The sequence below is a fragment of the Pelecanus crispus genome, chromosome 3, assembly GCF_030463565.1.
Source record: "Pelecanus crispus isolate bPelCri1 chromosome 3, bPelCri1.pri, whole genome shotgun sequence".
Taxonomy (NCBI): Eukaryota; Metazoa; Chordata; class Aves; order Pelecaniformes; family Pelecanidae; genus Pelecanus; species Pelecanus crispus.
Genome location: NC_134645.1, coordinates 24357426 through 24376977, shown reverse-complemented (window position 1 = coordinate 24376977; position 19552 = coordinate 24357426). Strand labels below are relative to the sequence as shown.

General features: G+C 40.3%; 1 protein-coding gene across 1 annotated transcript in view; it reads right to left on the bottom strand.

Moving 5' to 3' along the window:
• KIF26B (kinesin family member 26B) overlaps positions 1-19552 on the bottom strand; it is a 304911-nt gene that overhangs the window by 101526 nt on the left and 183833 nt on the right. Inside the window, exon 5 of the mRNA XM_075707851.1 lies at positions 4359-4542. Within this exon, the coding sequence (XP_075563966.1) occupies positions 4359-4542 (184 nt within the window). The remainder of the gene's footprint in view (positions 1-4358; positions 4543-19552) is intronic.

The following is a 19552-nucleotide window of genomic DNA, read 5'->3' as shown; positions in this document are numbered from 1 at the left end:
TCATGAGTGCTCTGGGACAGCAACACTTTTTTTTGATCTGAATTTATACATTATTTAGCAAAATGGGGCTGGACTCTGCAAGCAGGAGTCCTGGTGCTAAAGAAAAATAAAAAGTGAACACAATATCACGAATTACAGTCCATTTTGCTAATAGGTTGAAATGACTTCCCGAAGAAGGTTCAATGACTTCTTTCTCCCAGGTAGAAACCTTTTGCATAAGGATCATTTTAATGCACAAACATTGCTATTTTATTTTCAGATTAACAAGTACCAACAAACAACAATTCACACCAAAAATAATATATAAGGAAAAGTAAACTAATCTCTGCCCAAACATAACAAATACGTCCAGAGACAGAGTTTTATAAGACTACACACAGAAAAATAATAAATGAAAGAAAGCACAGAGACCACATCCATTCATCCTAAACCCTGTGCCACCTGAAAACAACCTATTTATTGAGGCTGGCAGAAAATTTTTGGTACAAGCTGTTTTTCATGGGTAATGTGGGATTCAGCAAAACAACATCATTCACAGAAAGAACACTTTGGATTTTCATCAAAAGTCTTGGTTTAGTTTTGGTTTTGTTTGACAGAAAATGGAGGAGGGAAGCAGACTGGGGAGCAAATCTAAGCAAACCTTACTAGAATGCCCTTACATTGGTTAATCTGAGTGCAGTCATGGAATAATTCATTATTTCTGCATAGAAAGCCTTTTTGCTCTCTTTCTTGGTTCATTGTCAGAAAGGACAAAACAGACTTAAGGAGTATGTTCCAGAAAACAATGGGACTTGGGGAAACTGCACATACAGTCATCCAGGATAGTGGCACTTTCTCTGTGTGTAAACCCAGTGAAAGTAATCTGCCACTCTTGGAATATGGTGATTCAAAGATAGCAGAGAGAGAAGGAAAAGTGATGCTCAAGCTGTGGCAGTTTATGGAGCAGGACTGTCACTCAGCCCAAAAGAAAACTCTCTGCTCTCAGGAAACAACTGTAGGGACACCACACTACCACCCAGGGTCAGCTCCCTCTGCCAGCAAATGCAAACCCAAAGCACGTGTGTATGTTATGACCCATACAAGCACCACTGTTAATATATTTGCAACATGGCCACAAACCTTTTATTTTACTTCAGTGAGAGCTTTTTGGAAATGAGTGCAAAAAAGAATCTGATCCTTTACTACTTTATTTCACTTTGACACGGCCGTATTTCTGCTAGGGTCAATGGTGTATCTAACATTGAAGTAAAATGGTGATTATGCAATCTCAACTTTTCATTATTAATAATATCTGCCTCTTTCTGTGAAGCTGAACTTTAGCTTTCAAATAATACTTTTTCCAAATTTCAGGCTGGTATGGTTTGAGTTGCAAGGCCTTTTGTAAGAGAAGTTGTGAAGCGTGCAACCTGAACATACACTCTCTAATTCTCTTCTCTTTCGTCAATTTAGACTCTTCAGTTGTACCCATATCCATACTAACTGAGCTGCTAATTAACTTTTAAATATGTTGCTGATAGGCAAATCCTCCTAGTTTAACTCACAAAAATTATATGCCTGTACATGACAGCTGAGAAACTCTACAATTTTAAATAAATCATTGTCATCAATTTTGCAATGAAAAGTAGAATCTTTGAAATTTCTAGTAGACGTGAAAATACAAAATGGCAACTGTTTGGTGGCAAGTTCACTTTAGAAAACTGAAATGAAATTTAACCTCAAAGTCTAAGCCTTCAAGTACCTGACTTCCTATCCCACGGCACCTTGGATAGCCACCTACACTGGCAGACTGACAGCTCTTAGGCTAACACCAAGCCAGCAACACCTAGCGTCTGTGCCGGGGCTCCCAGCCCTATAGCAAAGAGCCTGTCTTCCAGGAAGCCCAACTGGGGCAGTCTGTGTGCAGCTGTCCCCAGGGGTCTCAGAAATCCAGAGCCCTTGGCAGCAGCCAGCCTTCCAGTTCCAGTGAACCAGACTTTCCAGTAACAAACTGTCATGTTAGAAATTGCCCAGCCCACTCAATCTCAAAGTGAAACAGAGTTTTATCACACTGGGATTGCTGGTAAAATGCTATTTAAACACAAACCAGAAAAAACCCTAAGTGACTGAAAATAACATTTAGCTTCGCTGAACCTCCTTCCTCCACATGGGTCCACATTTTACAAATTTATACCCTTACAGAAAACACTGTATGAGAGAAAATGCTGAGAAAAGTAACATGATTTTTAGCATACTCCTATCAAAACATATGCCAACCAAACAAAACAGAACATATATAAATAACAACAATAAAAATTAAAAGCAAACAAGCTGGAAATTCCATTACCTCATCTGAAGTTTTCCCAGTCTGACAGATAAATTGCATTGCTATCCTGCAGTTATTTACTTATTATACCTCGCACCCATTTCTGACTTATTAAAATGAAAATTGTGCTACAGACGTAAACTGATGGGAAACTTTGATGAAAGTATACAAGCTTTAAGTCATAATTTTAGGCTGACTCCTAGAAGAAACCAAAGAGGTGAAAAATGAAACTGAATTCCATAAACTGCAGGATAGACATATTTTTGCTAAAGGAAATGTGGAAAAAAAAAAAAGAATTTTCTCTGTTTTGACTATATGAATTAACCTCATTTGATTTACTACTTTGGAGAAGCATGTGTTAAAACATTTTTAAAAACCTCTTAGCTATTTCTCATATACTGTGATAGCTGCGGGATGGTAAGTCTAAACTGAAAAGAAATATCTTCCTTCATCGGCTGGACTGCAAAATTTTGGTCTTACTTACACAGCTGGAAAGCCTGGAGCCTGTTCTGGTGCATGGTGTTGAAGAAGAAAATCATAGGTCTGTCTGGGCATATTGCAAAACCATTTCCCAAGCCCTGTCCACTGGAAACCAATGATTAGAGGAGCAAGAAAGGTTCAGATCAAGCTTGCTGTATTTGTGTCTCTGTGTGTGTAGATCCTTTTCTTGGGAAGGGTGAAAACCAGTAAGCAGGAAAAGTACCCACACAGTTCAACAAGGGAAATCAGTCCTTAGTTTTCATGAACACGCCCTTCATTATTCCTCAATGGAATTTTTATTTTTATTCCAATATAACCTGTCCCAAGCACAGAAAAGTAAGAATCCTGAGAGGATGGCTTTTATTGTAAATATCTTCCATAGCAGCTTCTTACAACAATTTACTCCTCCTCCCACTAAAGTCAGAGTATGCATTACTACTAACTTTTATGAGATCATGACAGATTTGTACATTTCTTCCCACCTACCAGGTCAGAGGAAAGGAAGGGAGCTCTATGTGGAGGGAACCCCATTTCAAACAGGTATTAAACCATCCATGAAAGTAATACCATTGTTCTTTAAAAAAAAAAAAAAAAAAGGAACTGCACGATACAAGAGAGTATCCAAAATCAGCAATGAAAATTCTGAAGCCCCTCCTATGCTCAGCACTCCTAGATCATGCATTACAATTTCTCTTCTAAACACAAAGATTTTGTTTTCACCAAATTCATTGTCACTGCTTAGTACTCAATGAATATGGAAAAGCCACACACACAGATGCTTGCATAAGAAACTACCTCGATTAAAGCAAACTGCTGTCCTCAGCAACTGCACACATGTATTCCCAGATGTAACATACCAGGCTCTCCATTAATGACAAGGAAAAAGGAAGGGCCACTCAGACAAACAACAAAGCAACAGCAAACTATCTAGCTACCTTCTCCATCGCCTCAACCATTTGCCGTTATAAGTATGCACCTAAACCGCATTTTAAGAGGGTATGATTACAGACAATGGGAGGAAATAAAATGACAGAAGGAAAAAGGAGCAATTCTTCATTATCAGCATAGGCTTTGTTCAGGTACATGGCCCAGCCTTGGCTGTACTGGAAGAAAGCCAGGCAACATGAGTCAGAAGCAAATTACGGTGCGTCCAGCCAAGACACCAGTTGGGACAGCAAAGGGGATCGGGAACCCAGAATGCGCCATGGCAAGCAACTGCTACACAGTTTAAACACAGCCAGAGATTGACTACTCCAAAAACCCTAGTAGAACGGACATTATCACCGCCTAGTAGCACTGTGGTCCCAATGCAGGTACACTTAGTGTAGCCGGGCCTTGAAATGCATTACCACTGCGCAGTTAGGTCTGGCTGTGTTCAAGTCAACTTCAACTTTATTAGTTGCTCACTTGCATTAAGTAATTTACATTGTTAGGCCTTTGTACACGTGTTCAGGGACCAATTGCATTAAAGTCAACCAAGAAAGGACATGGTCTTCCAATTCCCTTAGTGTTTTGCGCGAGGATAAAATCATCTCCCAAAGAAAACAAGTGTTTTAGTGATATTCGCAAGGCCTACCTTGCCCAAACCAGGCGTGTCTTTCACTTTGCTGACTGCCCTCAACAAACATGGTGGTGCAGGGGGTGGGGAAGTCTGAAGGATACTGCTGAAGCTGGTAGAGAAGAGAGGAGATTCTGGAACAGATGATGCAGAAGGCCTATGCTTCTTCTTTTTGGAAGACAGGTTCAATTTCTGAGCAGCTCTGTGGGGAAAAATGACAAAAGTAAGCTAAAACAACACTAAACTCATTAACACAAGCAGTCAAGAACAAATAAAGGTATTTGCCAGGTTACTATTTATGTAGGATCTCAGTTTTGACTTCATTGATCCCAAGAGTTTTATAATTCTGGTTCTTCACTCATTACTACTAGTTTAATGCCACTGTTTAGCATCATGAAGTTGCTCCAAATTTACACAGTCTGCATTAAGTAGGGTCACAATCAGGCCTCTGTCACTATCTCATGTGCTGAAACAATTCAGCCTGCAAGAAAGCTCCAAACCCTCCAATTAAATCAATGAGCTATATGGCACTTTCTGTTCTAAAATTGAGTCACTGAATGGTTCACACAGAATTGTTTGTCATCCATAAGCCTCTGATTGGAAAATGAATACTTGTGCAATGTTTGGATGTAAGCAGCCACTGTTAAGTTAATTAGTATTAAATGCTCAGGTGAATTTGCTGAGGTATAAGGAGCCTTGCACTAGCTGTTTTAAATTTTTATCACCTCTTAAAACATTAGCCAGTCTAAAAACTGAACAAACAGTGACCAATGAAAATATTGCTCTTTGCAATGAGATGGAGACATTCATACCAACTACAGCTGCATTAACTACTAAGCAGGGAAACAATGAAGACTGGGTTTAATACTACGGTATTCTTAGATAAGAATGCTGAAGTTTGTATAGACTTTGATTAAAAACCTAAGCTTTTCTGGAACAGAAACATTGAGTACTTTTGTTTTGCAAAATGTTTTATTTTGAGAGACAATTCAACATTCAGTCTTTATTGCAGCTGTTCTATTCCAACACTTGTGCGTTCTGCAATGCCCAGGGATAATGTTAATATTAATCATGCTGTCCCACAGTTTCCCTTTTGTAAAATGAGCACTTTAAACAGAGCAGGTCACCTGGAGCACCATCTTAAAGGTGAGAGGGATATTCATGAGGCTACTTTCATGTTGTTTGCATTGGCAGACAAATTGTGACTTAAGATAGGTATAAAAGTAGCCTGTGCTGACAGTAGCTCTCCCTACCTTGCTGAAGTGTGACAGTCAAGACCAATAATTCCAAATCCTCCGAAGTTTTAAGAATTTTTATCTCCATTACACTAGTATCAGTATATACTACCCAACACTGAACTTGCAAAAGTAATTACATTATTTTATCCCGAGGAGTCAGGGAAAAAAGACTGAATATATATATACTCATTTCAGTATGCAAGTACCTTGTGTTTGTATCAGACGTCTCAGACACATGAACAAATTACTGCTGGGCATGAAGTTGCCATATATCAGCTGGTCATGTGTGCACTGTGTGCACCGTCAGTATGTATTCTTTTGGCCTACAGCAAGTGCAAAGCAGTTCCAGATAGATTAGTTTTTAATAAAAGGAAAACACTGGGAGATTTTAATTGACCTGACACAGAATTATGACTCAGAGTTTCTGTACCACCCCCCTGTCCTTGTCCTTCCCGTTCCCTCTGGCCTACAGACTACAGTTCATAACCTGGCCCTCCCTTTTAAAAGTCTGTTGTCTTTTTCATAGAAAATGTAATCAAAATGTGTTGGTCAAAACCAAAGCAAAAGTAGCAACTTTTCCCTTTTCCTAGCAACATTTCAATGATTTGAGAAGATTCAATGATTTCAGCTTCCATACTGTCCATCACTAATGCTTTTATGAAGATGTCCATTGTGAATCAAGATTTTCTGTACGTCTTAGGTTCACTAGAAAATTATTTTAAGCAAAATCTTGTACTATGCGCAACAATTGAAAATACAAATGTTGGCCAAACACATTGAAAAATTTACTCCTGTGGTCAAGCTCAGTAGCCCAGTCTTAAACATAGGCAATGGCTCCACTCACTCTGGCCATACATCTGATCTCATTGACTCACCTCGGGTGAAAATACATTTCCTAAAAACCATTTTCTAAGTTGACTGACAGAGCCATTATCCCTCTTGCTACTAAATGCCTTTCCAGCATTTGCTGCTCCCTTTACAAAGCTGATAGTGTAATACAAACCACTTCTTGACCCAACCAAGCCCATATCTGGCATTTTCTTAAAGAAAAAACATTGTTGGAGGTACCTGGCCTTTTCAAAACCTTGGAACTACATTCTAGTTTGACAGTTATAACCTTTGAGATTGCATTCAAATGGAAGAACCTGCATTTCCCTCTGTATTTTTGGCCTGCAACTGGCAAAATAGATGAAAAAAAAATTAACTATATCTCACAACTTCATGGGGTTTTCTGTTTTTCCCCAAGGAGAGAAAAACAGTGCATGACAGGCTAGAAAATAATTTACAAGGCCTATCAGACTTGACTGAATCTTGAAGGGGATCAAAAAGGCAATAAGCCTCAGGTAATTTCCAGAGCATTTAACTGGGAAGAGAAGGATATTTTAACCAGATGTAGGCTGCAATATGACACAAACATATACAGTGTGGCTTTCTTGCGAACACATTTGCGTGAGCAAAATCATTCAGCCTGGGTGGCTAGCATTGCTCTGAACACAGTTGGTCATGCCAGCTGAAGCTGATTTGGCCCTGTGATCTAGCACAGAAGGTTAGAAATTCTCACATTTCACTTTTCAAGGGAAATAGGCCTGGCTATCCCATGCAGACTCTGTGGACCACCAGACTTCTCAGGCAAAGCATGAGGCTGAACCTTGGGAGACCTGATGCTGCTGTGGCTTATGGCCTGCCCAGCCCAGCCAGCAGCTGTTTAGACTCTGCTCTTTGTACAGGAGCCAGCTAATTTGTTTTCATTTAATATCTAGTATAATAGGACTCTGATTTCCACTTGAGACTATGCATACTACGGCAGTAATGGTAATGGCGATGATGGCAGCATGGCTTTATGTATTGACAACAAGCTGATCATACTCCAAGTTACATTACATCCCACTTGAGCCAAGTGATATCAACTATGAGCTATGCAGAGGTGCGCAGTGGGCTCCAGTGCAATGCAAACCACTTCCCCACTGTGTGCAGTATGGCTGTGGTAGGGATTGTGTCCACAGAGACACACAATGAACTTGATCCAAATTAAATTTTTGAAGTGAGTAATTTAAACTGCATTAAACCACTGTGTGGACACACTCATTCACAACAGAACTGTCTTTAACGTCATTTTACTGAATTATCTTCCACGTCATTTTACTGAATTATCTTCCAAAATAATGCAGATTTAATCCAGTTTAGTTCATATACTTTGGATTCACACCTTCAGTTAACGTCAATTATTTTTTCCTGAGAGTCCCTATGTAAACAAGCAACTGGAGGCTTTTTGAAAGCTTGCAAGATTTGTGGCAGAGGAAATAATCACAAGATCAAGATCTGAGATTGCAGGAGGGGCATTAGAAAGCTGATTAAAGTTCAACCCAAATAAAACTGATGGATTGCTGGCAGGAAAGGGGAACAGCTTTTAATGTCCACCTGATCCATAGCAAAGACTGAGGTCATTTCTTGAAAGGACATTCTCTGTTTTTTAAAATACAAGTTTAATAAGGTATATCTTTGGGCAGCAAGAACACTTTTCACCTCCCACCTACGCAGAAATTTTTTCCCTTAAAACTCCATGGGCAGGCTGGGATTTTCAAACACATTCATTGTAGAGTTAACTCCCCTACACTGGAAGCCAATTCATGACTGATATGAACTTCCTGAAAGCTGAAGATCCTCTGTGGGATTCATTGGAGAAATGGAAGTAAACCAGCTTACAGGTAATTCTGAGACATGAGGGGGCAAAGTACGCTCTTTGGAAACTTGTCTAGAGAGATGAATGAACAGAAATTAATTAAATAATCCATTTTTAACACAGAACAAATGCACTGCTAGGGGTGATGCAAAGATCTCTGCTAAGAAAGTTACTTATACTACTTATAAGCAATACAATAATGAAGTTGATGAAACTCTTTAGACAAAATAAAAGGCATTATGGAAAGCTCTGCAAATACCTTGCTTAGAGAAGTCGCTGGCTAATGGTTACAGTACAACATATGTAAGGAAACACTGTGGAAGGAACAGTTTGAAAATTTCCAAATTAACTTTGGCTGCTCATAAAAAGCAACTTCAAAAACTGAGGACAAATCCATACATGCACTTGTTACTAAGCAATAGTCAGGGGAGGGGAAAAAAGAAACCACAAACCAACAAGACAGTGTGATACAGCACTTAAAAAAAAGAACAATAAATAAAGCCTCCCTGCAATACATAACACTCGTGTGCCTCCAGCTCGAACAGAGTGGACCAGGAACTGATTTGGCATCAATTCATATAATATCATGAACTTCAGTGAGCCTGGTATGCCAACTCATGGCATATTTGCTTCCTCTCCCTTAAGTAAGGAAACAGATACTGCTAATAAAATTCAAGGGACACCTATTCAGCTTGATAAAAGAAATTATTTTTTCACCAACACATCATCCAAGGCAAAATTAAAACTTTACGACTCACTGTCAAAGTAGAGGTCAGTAAGGCCAGCAGGTTCATTAGGTTCAGGAGGAGATTAGACATTTAAGTGAATAATTAAAATATTATTCACAGTTGTGTCAGCAAAGATCTTCACTGATAAGTGACACTGACTTTTCCACTTCAGTACCTGACACGCCCCTTCACCACTGACATCTGAAGAAATTTCCTTAGGTGCATATCTCTGTATAATTATTCATTACTGGAGTTTCACATTAGACTATGATGCATCCAGGACTTATCACCCTTGGAAACAGAATTCCAGATCATAGGGGCCAATGAGCTGGCATATCAGTTTCTGTGTCAAAATAAAAATCGAAAATATACTACTTTCATATCATATTTTCCACAGAGAAAATGGCTCTCAAGCTGTGGAGGCTAAACAGTCATGTACTAGCTAACTTTAATGTAAATATTTGTATTCATTAAAACTAAAAATCTGGTTTACTTCTCTATTTGGAGGCATAAATTTCATTTTATAAGACAAATACTCTCTGCTGGGTGCACTGTTCAAGGAGTAACGTATGAGCTTTATATGTGCAAGGGGTGGCTTACCAGAGGATGTGCTGGTTTGACAAGCCCAAAGGAGATTAATGATCTTCCCTAGTAATTAAAACACAATTTTTACTTATCCAAAACTGCCTTGTCTGCTGTATCAGTGCTGGGTTGGAATATAGATGGAAATTGAGTTTGGAAATCAGTCTCCTGAACAAACTCTCTAAGCATATTTGTGCAGATATATCACTAGTTATAAAATACATCTACATTTGTGACCAACAGTGTTGGTTACCCAGCATGAAACACTCATATCCTACGGTCTCAGGTTGGGCACCTAAAAGTGAAAGACACCATTATTCAGCCTCACCCTTAGGACAAAAATCCTACCAATGATTTTTTTTTTTTTTAAACCCCAGCCATAATTCTTCCTGTAGAAGAAGTAGAAATTCTTGACTGTCACCTACTAAGTAAAATGTAGTCTGCATAGTATCTTAGTTAAATCATGGAGTATCAAACAAAAGTATACTGGAAGCCTGCCATTAGTTTTGATTATTTCCAACTCAAATGTTTGCAAATATGGGTTTGTGGTGTGTTTTCTGGTTTGGGTAAATATGTTTATATAAAATGAGTCATCATATCATATAGGTCCTTATGTAGCTGTAAGGTAAAAACCAATGGGATACAGCAAAATTACAACCATGCAGGCTTTTTTTCTATGAGAAAAGCCAGTCTTGATTTTTGGTTACACAGGATCACTCAACAGTTGCTTCTTCTCCAGGACCTTTAGTTACTGAATTATGTCAGTTATATGCTGCCTATACAAACTGGACACAGGGCACTAAATGGGATGTTCACATTTTCTAATTATAGGGACCTAACCTAGCTTGTCTGAATCATCACCAAAAGTGATTCTGTTTCTCTCAATCACCTGTATAGGTGATATAGGCTCACTAAGGTGACATTACAGACGAGCTGACCTGAGTACGACCACCAAAAGGGGAGGCCCTATACCTGCCACTGCCTTGTCTGCATACTTCCTTTCCCTCCCTTGTTGCTTTCCTCACATTTATTTTGGCTTGACTGCTACTGCTTTAACCTCCTGAACTGACTCGTGCCAAAGGGTGCTGTGAATCATACTTATTTGACATGGCTAATATGCGTGAATTACTATGGCAAGCACTTCCCCAACCTTAAAATGTACTAAATGTGGTTTCAGGCAAAATCTCATCTTTCTATTTGGAGGGCAATGACCTGACCAGGAGCCATGGCTTTCTTTGTGCCATGCCTTTCTTTGCACCTTCTACAGCAAAGAGAACAGAGATGCTTTACAGGATGTTTAACCAACAAGCTAACAGCCATGCTCTGCTGCAAGGGGCCAGGTTGCCTCTCCACCATCTGCTGGAAGCCAGGGGTACCACCTGAGAAGCATGCTCCATGGCAGAGGGAGAACGACCTCCAAGGGCTCTTCCTCGTACCTCTACATGGAACAGTATTTCTCCAGAGTGAAAGCAAAAAGGCAGAGCAAAAAATCTTGCAGTTGGCTTGCCATGTCTCTTCCCAGCCCACATTCTCTGTCTTTCAACAGAACTTACAAGCTACGGGTGAGAATCAGGGCAACTTTACTCCGCTTTAATTCTCTGTGTGGCCAAACCCAGAGCTGTGGTGTTGCAGACTAGTAAGACATGTAAAGAATGAAATAAGGATCCTCAGAGGAACATTTCCTGGATTTGTAGTTCCAGTAAGATTCTTAGTATTTGTGTTTAATTATTTTACAATGCCTTTAAAATCTGGAGATAATTTGAGCTTTCTGCTTATGCTGTAGAAGGTATAATAAACATCTCTCTAACGCCCAGTAAACACTTGCCCCTTATTGTTCTCTTTATTTTTATGCATGCATTCAATTTCATAGCAACAATAAAGCTGTCCCAGGCTGCAATCTTTCACTTCTTGGGTGGTTAATTCAGATGTTTTGGCCACAGTGCCTTAGTGAATGTGGTCTCCCCTGGAACTGTATTGCAACTGTCCAGAAACCCATTATTTTTAACTTATTTAATTCTAACAGAGTCAAAATAGGGCTTCAAACTTTATTCAGGACAGGTCTTATAAAATCCGAGGCTTGTTGCACACAGCATGTGTAGTGCGCAAAAGTAGTGAAATTAACAGCTCAGACCTGCTCTTATATCAAGTTCAGATTTGCATAAATTCACTGGCAACAGAGCTGCTCCTAGGTTGCACCAAAATGAAGATGATGAATATGATTGAAGCGTAGCTCAATAGCTTAATGAGAAGCTCAAAGTCCTAAACCACTACATACTGCAGGACAGAGGACTCATATACTAAACAGTTGTTATTTGGGTGAAACTCCCAATTTTAGAGAAGGATATGACAAGGTACGAAACAAACCACTTCTCATGGCATTACTGTTTGATACACAAGATTCTCTTTACCAGGTATCACTGTATTCCAGTAAAGATCTTTTTACCTAACCTAAAAGTTCCTGAAAAACTCTGATTCAGTGACAGATGTCCTTCTGTCTTTGACAACAGGATCGTTAATTAGCTCTCATGCATAGAGGTAATGTTGGCCAAAAAAGTAACAAATCAAATGAATTCTCACATTTGGAATTTCTACGAGAAATCATACCCTTGTCTTTCAGTAGTACCCATCAAGAAAACTACATCTTGACTTGTAAAGCTTGATACATTTAGCTAGAGAAAGATCATTTCTGCTCTCTTTCCATTTCTTTTTCTCCTCATTCTCTTCTCCTCTTAGCGCTATTCCTAAATTTCAGACATTACTGATCCAGGTCACCACACACACTATAAAAATGACCAGATTCACCTTTCCTGCTGTGTTATTGACCGCAGACACACATAATCAACCTGCATTTTTAGAGAAAAGAGTGATTTTGGTGGACAGAAGGGCCCAACTCTAAGAAAATGTTCGGCACTCGAACACAGAAGACAAATCACTAGTCCATTTGTTTAAAGAGTGGGTAGAGGTTGTTTTTATTATTAATCTACCTTATTTTTCTCTCTGAAAAATGCTTTTATAAAAAATGGTGGCCAGACAGATGACAGCGCTCACATCATTATTCTGTTCTTGGAAAGCTCTGAGGATGAATTGGGTATGTGTCACTGCGTGCTTAATGCATGAAGCAAGCTGAACCATTATACTTGGATAAAATAAAATCAGATGTTTAGCACTAGTTTAATATGGGAAGAAAATGAGCTACATTTACTATAACTCAGATTAATTCAAATGTAAGCACTTACCAATTACTGCCATGGTTACTTGGCAATGCTTCTTCAAGTCCCATGGGAAAACTGCATAGGCAAGAGACTGACAACCACAGACCAAAGTAGCCTTAATTTCAGTCGCACAGAGCTGAGGGCAAGAGCACTAGCATCTTTCAGGGAAAGGTCAGAAACAAGCTCCGTCCAGCTCAAGCTGTGGGTGTTAAGAAGTATTGCCTGTATATACTAAAGATTTAGATCGTAAGATGCCGGCATTGCCGCTAAGTAATAAGAAAGGAGATGTGCACTCTTCTATATTTGTACTGTTATTGTGTAAAACAAGAAACACACGCAGATCTGTCAGTCTTCAAGTGTTAGCTGGAAAATATCAGGGGCACAGATGTACAGTTACACTGTCTTCTCCTGAAAGTACCACCAGGGATGGCTGGCAAACAGATTTTCCCCATGTCTGAGACAACCTAGGAAACTTCAAACCGTGGGACAGGACTCCTGGTTAGCCAGCCCCTAGCTGACTCTCGTCATGAGCAAGAAGTAATGACAGTTATGACAACTCAAAAACATGAATAACAGAAGCTTTGCAAGGAGAGGCCCACAAACTGCTGGCCATTTAATAACAGTCCTTAAAATCAAATAAAGCAACTTCTTTAACTGTAAGTTTTATGGAGCTTATATGATTACAGTTATTCTATTACCTTGGATGCTAAAGCCTGACCACACACTGTGTGGAAAGCTATTTTGCTTCATCTCTGTCCCATTCAGCAAAAACCTCTCATAACACCAGGACAAAAAGCAGCCAGCACACAGATTCACAGTCCATTTTGTCATTGTTTAACTTTCTAGTTGGCAGAACAATTAAACAGATACATAAAAAGGCAAAAAGGCAGGTAAGCTTTACAGGATTTTTTGCCTCATCAATATTTTGGAGGCCAGCACATTTAAAATAACACCAGTATACAAATGGTAAACTATTCTGACAATGCAGATGCACTGAAATTCAATGCACTTAAGCTCAGCTCTGACAAGCAATCTCCTGTCGTAGTAAAAAAATATTTCCTCTAAGAGTTGCTGTTACTCGTCTTGTACTTATTTAAGTCACTACCGCGAGATAGTGATAATTCTTTGAGACAAGCTGTTTTCCACTGCTGAAGACTATCACCATTACTATGTATAATATACTAAGGTCCAAGACTGAGGTCCTCCTCTTAACAGACTGCACATGTGTTAAAATCAGTCCAGCCCTAACAGCTTATAAGCAAAACAGACAAAACAAAAGAAAGAGATTTTATGATCCCACCTTTACAAAGATGTGCTGAAGCACAAATAAATTCATGAACGGTGGCAAATAGTAATTAAATCTAGATCTCCTCAGCAGATTCGCACAAATAGCTACGGGGGTTTTGGAGGTGCAGAGCAGCATCCTCACAGTACCTATGAGGAGGGTACCAAGATGACGGAGTCAGGCTCTTCAAACCGGGGCACGGAAGGAGAACAAGAGCTAATGGGCGTATGCTGAAACAAGGGAAGTTTGGGTAGGGTATAAAGGAAACTTTTTTTTCCCTGAGGACAGCCCAGCAAGGTTGTGCAGTCTTTGTCCTTGGGGAGGTTTAAGACCCAAATGGATAAAAGTCCTGAGCAACATGTCTGACCTCATTGCTGAGCCTGCTTTGAGCAGGGGGTTGCATTAGAAGCATCCTGGGGTCCTTTCTAGGCTCTTTGATCCAACGATGCTATGAAAGAAATGTTACTACAATTCTGAAAGCAATAAAATATTATGCTTTATTTTTTCTTTCAAAATATCTTTTCTCTGAAAAGTTTCAACAAAATAACTTAGCATCAGTCTCAGCAATTTATTCAATCCAAAATTAAAGTTTTCATTTTTAGAATATTAATTTAAATGTAATTGAAGCTAATGTCAAACTACAATTTCAAACTGGAAAAGTTAATAACTACTTCTTTTTGCAAGGGTGTAACCAAAACACATTAAAAAAGTCTTGATTCTTTTTTACTTCCTGGGAGGACATAAGCTAAATCATCGGAAGCTGATGAAGTAATTTAATTTGAATTAAATCCACATTTCTTGCTGGGGAAAAAAGTTGACAAAAATTTAGAATCATAGAATCATAGAATCGTCTAGGTTGGAAAAGACCTTTAAGATCATCCAGTCCAACCATTAACCTAACATTACCAAGTCCACACTAAAACAATCAAGGCTAGACTAGACTAAACCATATCCCAAAGTGCCACATCTACCCGTTTTTTGAACACTTCCAGGGATGGTGACTCCACCACCTCTCTGGGCAGCCTGTTCCAATGCTTGACCACCCTTTCCGTAATGAAATTTTTCCTAATTTCCAGTCTAAACCTCCCCTGGCACAGCTTGAGCCCATTTCCTCTTGTCCTATCGCCAACTACTTGGGAGAAGAGACCAACACCCACCTCACTACAACCTCCTTTCAGGTAGCTGTAGAGAGCGATAAGGTCTCCCCTCAGCCTCCTCTTTTCCAGGCTAAACAACCCCAGTTCCCTCAGCCACTCCTCAAAAGACTTGTTCTCCATACCCTTCACCAGCCTTGTTGCCCTTCTCTAGACACGCTCCAGCACCTCTATGTCTTTCTTGTATTGAGGGGCCCAAAACTGGACACAGTATTCCAAGTGCGGCCTTCACCAGCGCCGAGTACAGGGGGACAATCACGTCCCTGCTCCTGCTGGCCACACCATTCCTGATACAAGCCAGGATGCTGTTGGCCTTCTTGGCCACCTAGGCACACTGCTGGCTCATGTTCAGCCGGCTATCTACCAACACCCCCAGATCCTTTTCGGCCAGGCAGCTTTCCAGCCACTCCTCCCCAAGCCTGTAGCGTTGCATGGGGTTGTTGTGACCCAAGTGCAGGACCCGGCACTTGGCCTTGTTGAACCTCATACAGTTGGCCACGGCCCATCGATCCAGCCTGTCCAGGTCCCTCTGCAGGGCCATCCTACCCTCCAGCAGATCGACACTCCCACCCAATTTGGTGTCGTCTGCAAACTTACTGAGGGCACACTCGATCCCCTCATCCAGATCATCGATAAAGATATTGAACAAGGCTGGCCCTAAAACAGAGCCCTGGGGAACACCACTCGTGACCGGCCGCCAACTGGACTTAATACCATTTACCACTACTCTCTGGGCTCGGCCACCCAACTAGTTCTTTACCCAGCGAAGAGTATACCTGTCCAAGCCGTGAGCTGCCAGCTTCCTGAGGAGGATATTATGCGAGACGGTGTCAAAAGCTTTGCTAAAGTCCAGGTAGATGACATCCACAGCCTTTCCATCATCTACCAGGCGGGTCACCAGGTCACAGAAGGAGATCAGGTTGGTCAAGCAGGACCTGCCTTTCGTGAACCCATGCTGGCTGGGTCTGATCCTCTGGTTGACCTGTACTTGCCTGTGGAGTTCGCTCAATATGAACCTCTCCATAATCTTTCCCGGCACCGAGGTCAGGCTGACAGGCCTGTAGTTCCCCGGGTCCTCCTTCCGGCCCTTCTTGTAATCCAAGTCACCTTCAATGTTTTGTTATAAGACCTTCTGTCTCTATCTACTGGAGATTCAGGAAGCAATTCTACACAACACGAAATGGCCTTATGTCCTACCATTTGCAGGGGAAGTCCTATGTGCCCAGCCTCTTGCCGGAATGCTCAGCATTCTGCTAGCTCAGACCCCACCTCCTTTGGGAGCTGACCTTAATATTTAACCTACTTTAATCATGCTGCAGAATGAATTATTACGAAAGATTATGAAACTGGAAAACACTATTACTGTTGGCAATTACTGTTATTTTTTAAACAAACCTTTTGTTCCTGTTTTTCTATTTCCAGTAAAGTGAAATAAAAAGCAACATGAAATTAAATACACCACACAAAGTAGTAAGACATTGCCAGAAAGAAGTGAACTGCACAGATGTGTGGCACAGGCACAAGCTTATTACCTGTACGAATTTCAGTGAAAGCCAATAAATTTTCAGTTCTGAGATCACGTTTCAAACAGTTGGGCATACTGCTAAACTGAACAAGTATTTGACATGTATTTTTGTTTCTTAGCAAAAGTAAATTTTTGAAAATACCTCTAAAAATGAAAAAAATCACTTATTTACAATGGCTTAGAATTTTATGCCAAAAGTATTTCTCTAAATGCATCCTGTCACATATAAAGAAGACAGAGAAATGTATTTACTGTTTGATTTCACTTGCATCTCAACCTCTTTTGGGATTTGTTGATAATACCCATATTTGCACCTCTGTTCCACCTGAATGAAGTACCAGTAACTCATGTCCAATAGTGATAAAATACAGCTGAGACTGATGGATTGGGGAGTGGGGGGGGAGGGGGGATCAGGGCAGGGGGGAATCAGAGGAATTAGCAAGGGTCTTGTCTGCTCTTCCAGAGCACCAAAGGGACTGCAATCTCCGAGTGTCATGGGTCCATGGTAGGTATGACAAATACAAGCAGCAGTATTAACCAGAAAAATCTTTTCCCTCTTAAAATGCATAAAAAACTAATCCTCCTCTTTCTTTTTGGATACAGACATTGCTGTTGTGATATATTTTTATCATCTGCAGGCCAGAATATTGCTGATTTCTCTAATGAGAATTAGGCATGAACGTTTCACTTGGTGCAGTCAGAATGAAAGCTCGTTTCCCAAGTGGGGAGATTCAGCTGTAACTCTGAGCTGTCCTCTTGCCATCCTATTGTCTTTCTCCACCATTCTCTAGTCAAGTGTTAGGAGCATGATAAACTTTCTGTTCCTTGTCTTTCATAAGACAAATCATGCTCAGTAAATACTTGAAGCTTTCCCAGAGATGTCTGCACCTGAAGCTTTTCTTCCTGGACAGCTGGCCTACTGAAAGCTGGGTCAGCTCTCTCAGTACTGGGGTCTTCTGGGTCCTCCCTCTCCAACAACCCATAGGTTCCTGACCCACAGCACCTGCTGCTTGGTGCAATCCTATCAAAAGGCACATCCCCTATGTTACAGCATCTTGGTGTAAAGCATATTCTTCTAAAAAATCCTGGTCCTCATCATCAAAGCAAACAGTAGGCTAAAAATTACCCCCACCAGCTCAGAAAATACTTGAAAAAACAGGGACAAAATTACTCTTGCAAGAGACCTCTCACTTAATAATGGAGCTCCCTGACACAAGAAATCAGGCTGTATTGCCTTCATCAGAGCAGAATCACTTCTCTGTGAAGTTCTTTCTTCAACAAAAAGGTCTGGAAAATTGGTTCATCTACCTCCTTCACAGTAAGTATCCCATAGTCAGGAAACCAGAACATTAAGCTAGGGATCTTATGAAGAGTTTTCTGTTGGGCTTTGAAAACATTTCCAGTACTACTTTCTCTGCACACCTACCTCAGAAATTCCTGTGGTTGCCAAAGTACACCTATATGGTTCTACAATACATTTTATCCTGCTTTCCCATTTGCTATACAGAAAAAGCTTATCAACACAGGAAGTAACATGCAGGACAGCCTGCAGCCAGATCCTAGCATCTCTCTTCTCTGTAACAAACAGCTGCAATTTGGCCCCTGTCATATAGCACCCTAAGAATAAGACAAAAATTGTATTTCTTAAAATATTTCTTTTATACCAGACAGAGGACAGGAGAACTGGAGAAAGACAGCACCTGGGACAAACTCAGCACTGTGATACTCTAGTTTCAAATGGTAAATCTCTACTGCTTTGAAAGGAATACATCAACAGAAGCCTGGAATTCCATGGTGGTAAATCAAGCCCTCTGCAATGAAAGGAGCACAGCGATGCATTTTGTAGAAGTCAGCCCCTGAAATTGAAGATGAAAATGCACAGGCAGGAAAAGCAGAGAGAGAGATATCACCTATAAAGGTGCAGAAAACAGTATCTCTGTAATGCCAAAGATAAAAACACTTAAGCTGAATTTCTGAAAATCAGTCGCTGTGGCTTCTTCTGTTAATAAGCACACAGCTGGACGTTGGCTAGGCGCCCCATTAAAGGCCCTTGATCCAATACTGTAGCTTAACTTGACACTGTTGTCAAGTGCTGTGTAATAGAAGGAGACACAACTCCAAATTTCACTGATGTCTTCGAGCACTACGGCAACACATTCAAAGCAAAGCCTTGGTCATACCAGGAATGGTATGGACTACCTTAGATTAGAGAAATATGGGATGAGGTCAGCAAATAGGTTATGCATCACAGCAGTTCCTACAGACAGTGGATGGTATACAAGGGAAAGTCACCTTATCATTTACTGTGCTTCCATACCACACAGAGGCTTATAGTTTTGTTGCATCAAACTTCTTATGGAGTTGAATGAAGAAGCCATTTACTGATTGAAGGCTTCTTATGTATCCCATTATAGGGTAGATGATGTTGCAACATATTCTTGAGAAACCCACCAACAGAGAGGTTATGGTTTTATACATCTACCTCAAAAAATCAACCCAATTTTGCACAATTTATGTTACTGTTGAACTTTGAAACTGAAGCATTCTCTTTCTTCCTACTTACAAGAGGCAGATGGATGCAATCTTCTTCCAGAATTGTCCATCTCAGGTTGCCTCATATTTCCATGGATAGAGCTTTCTAGTCAGAATTCTTTCATTGTGGTTCCTTTCAAGAATGCTGGTTCATCTTTTGGGGACATTTTTTCAGAATAAGGGCTTTGTGGAAGAAAGCTTAGAGTATATACTGCCTAGAGTACTACAAGGAATCAGCTTGGCCTTGGGGAAGGACCCCAAAACTCATCAGCTGAT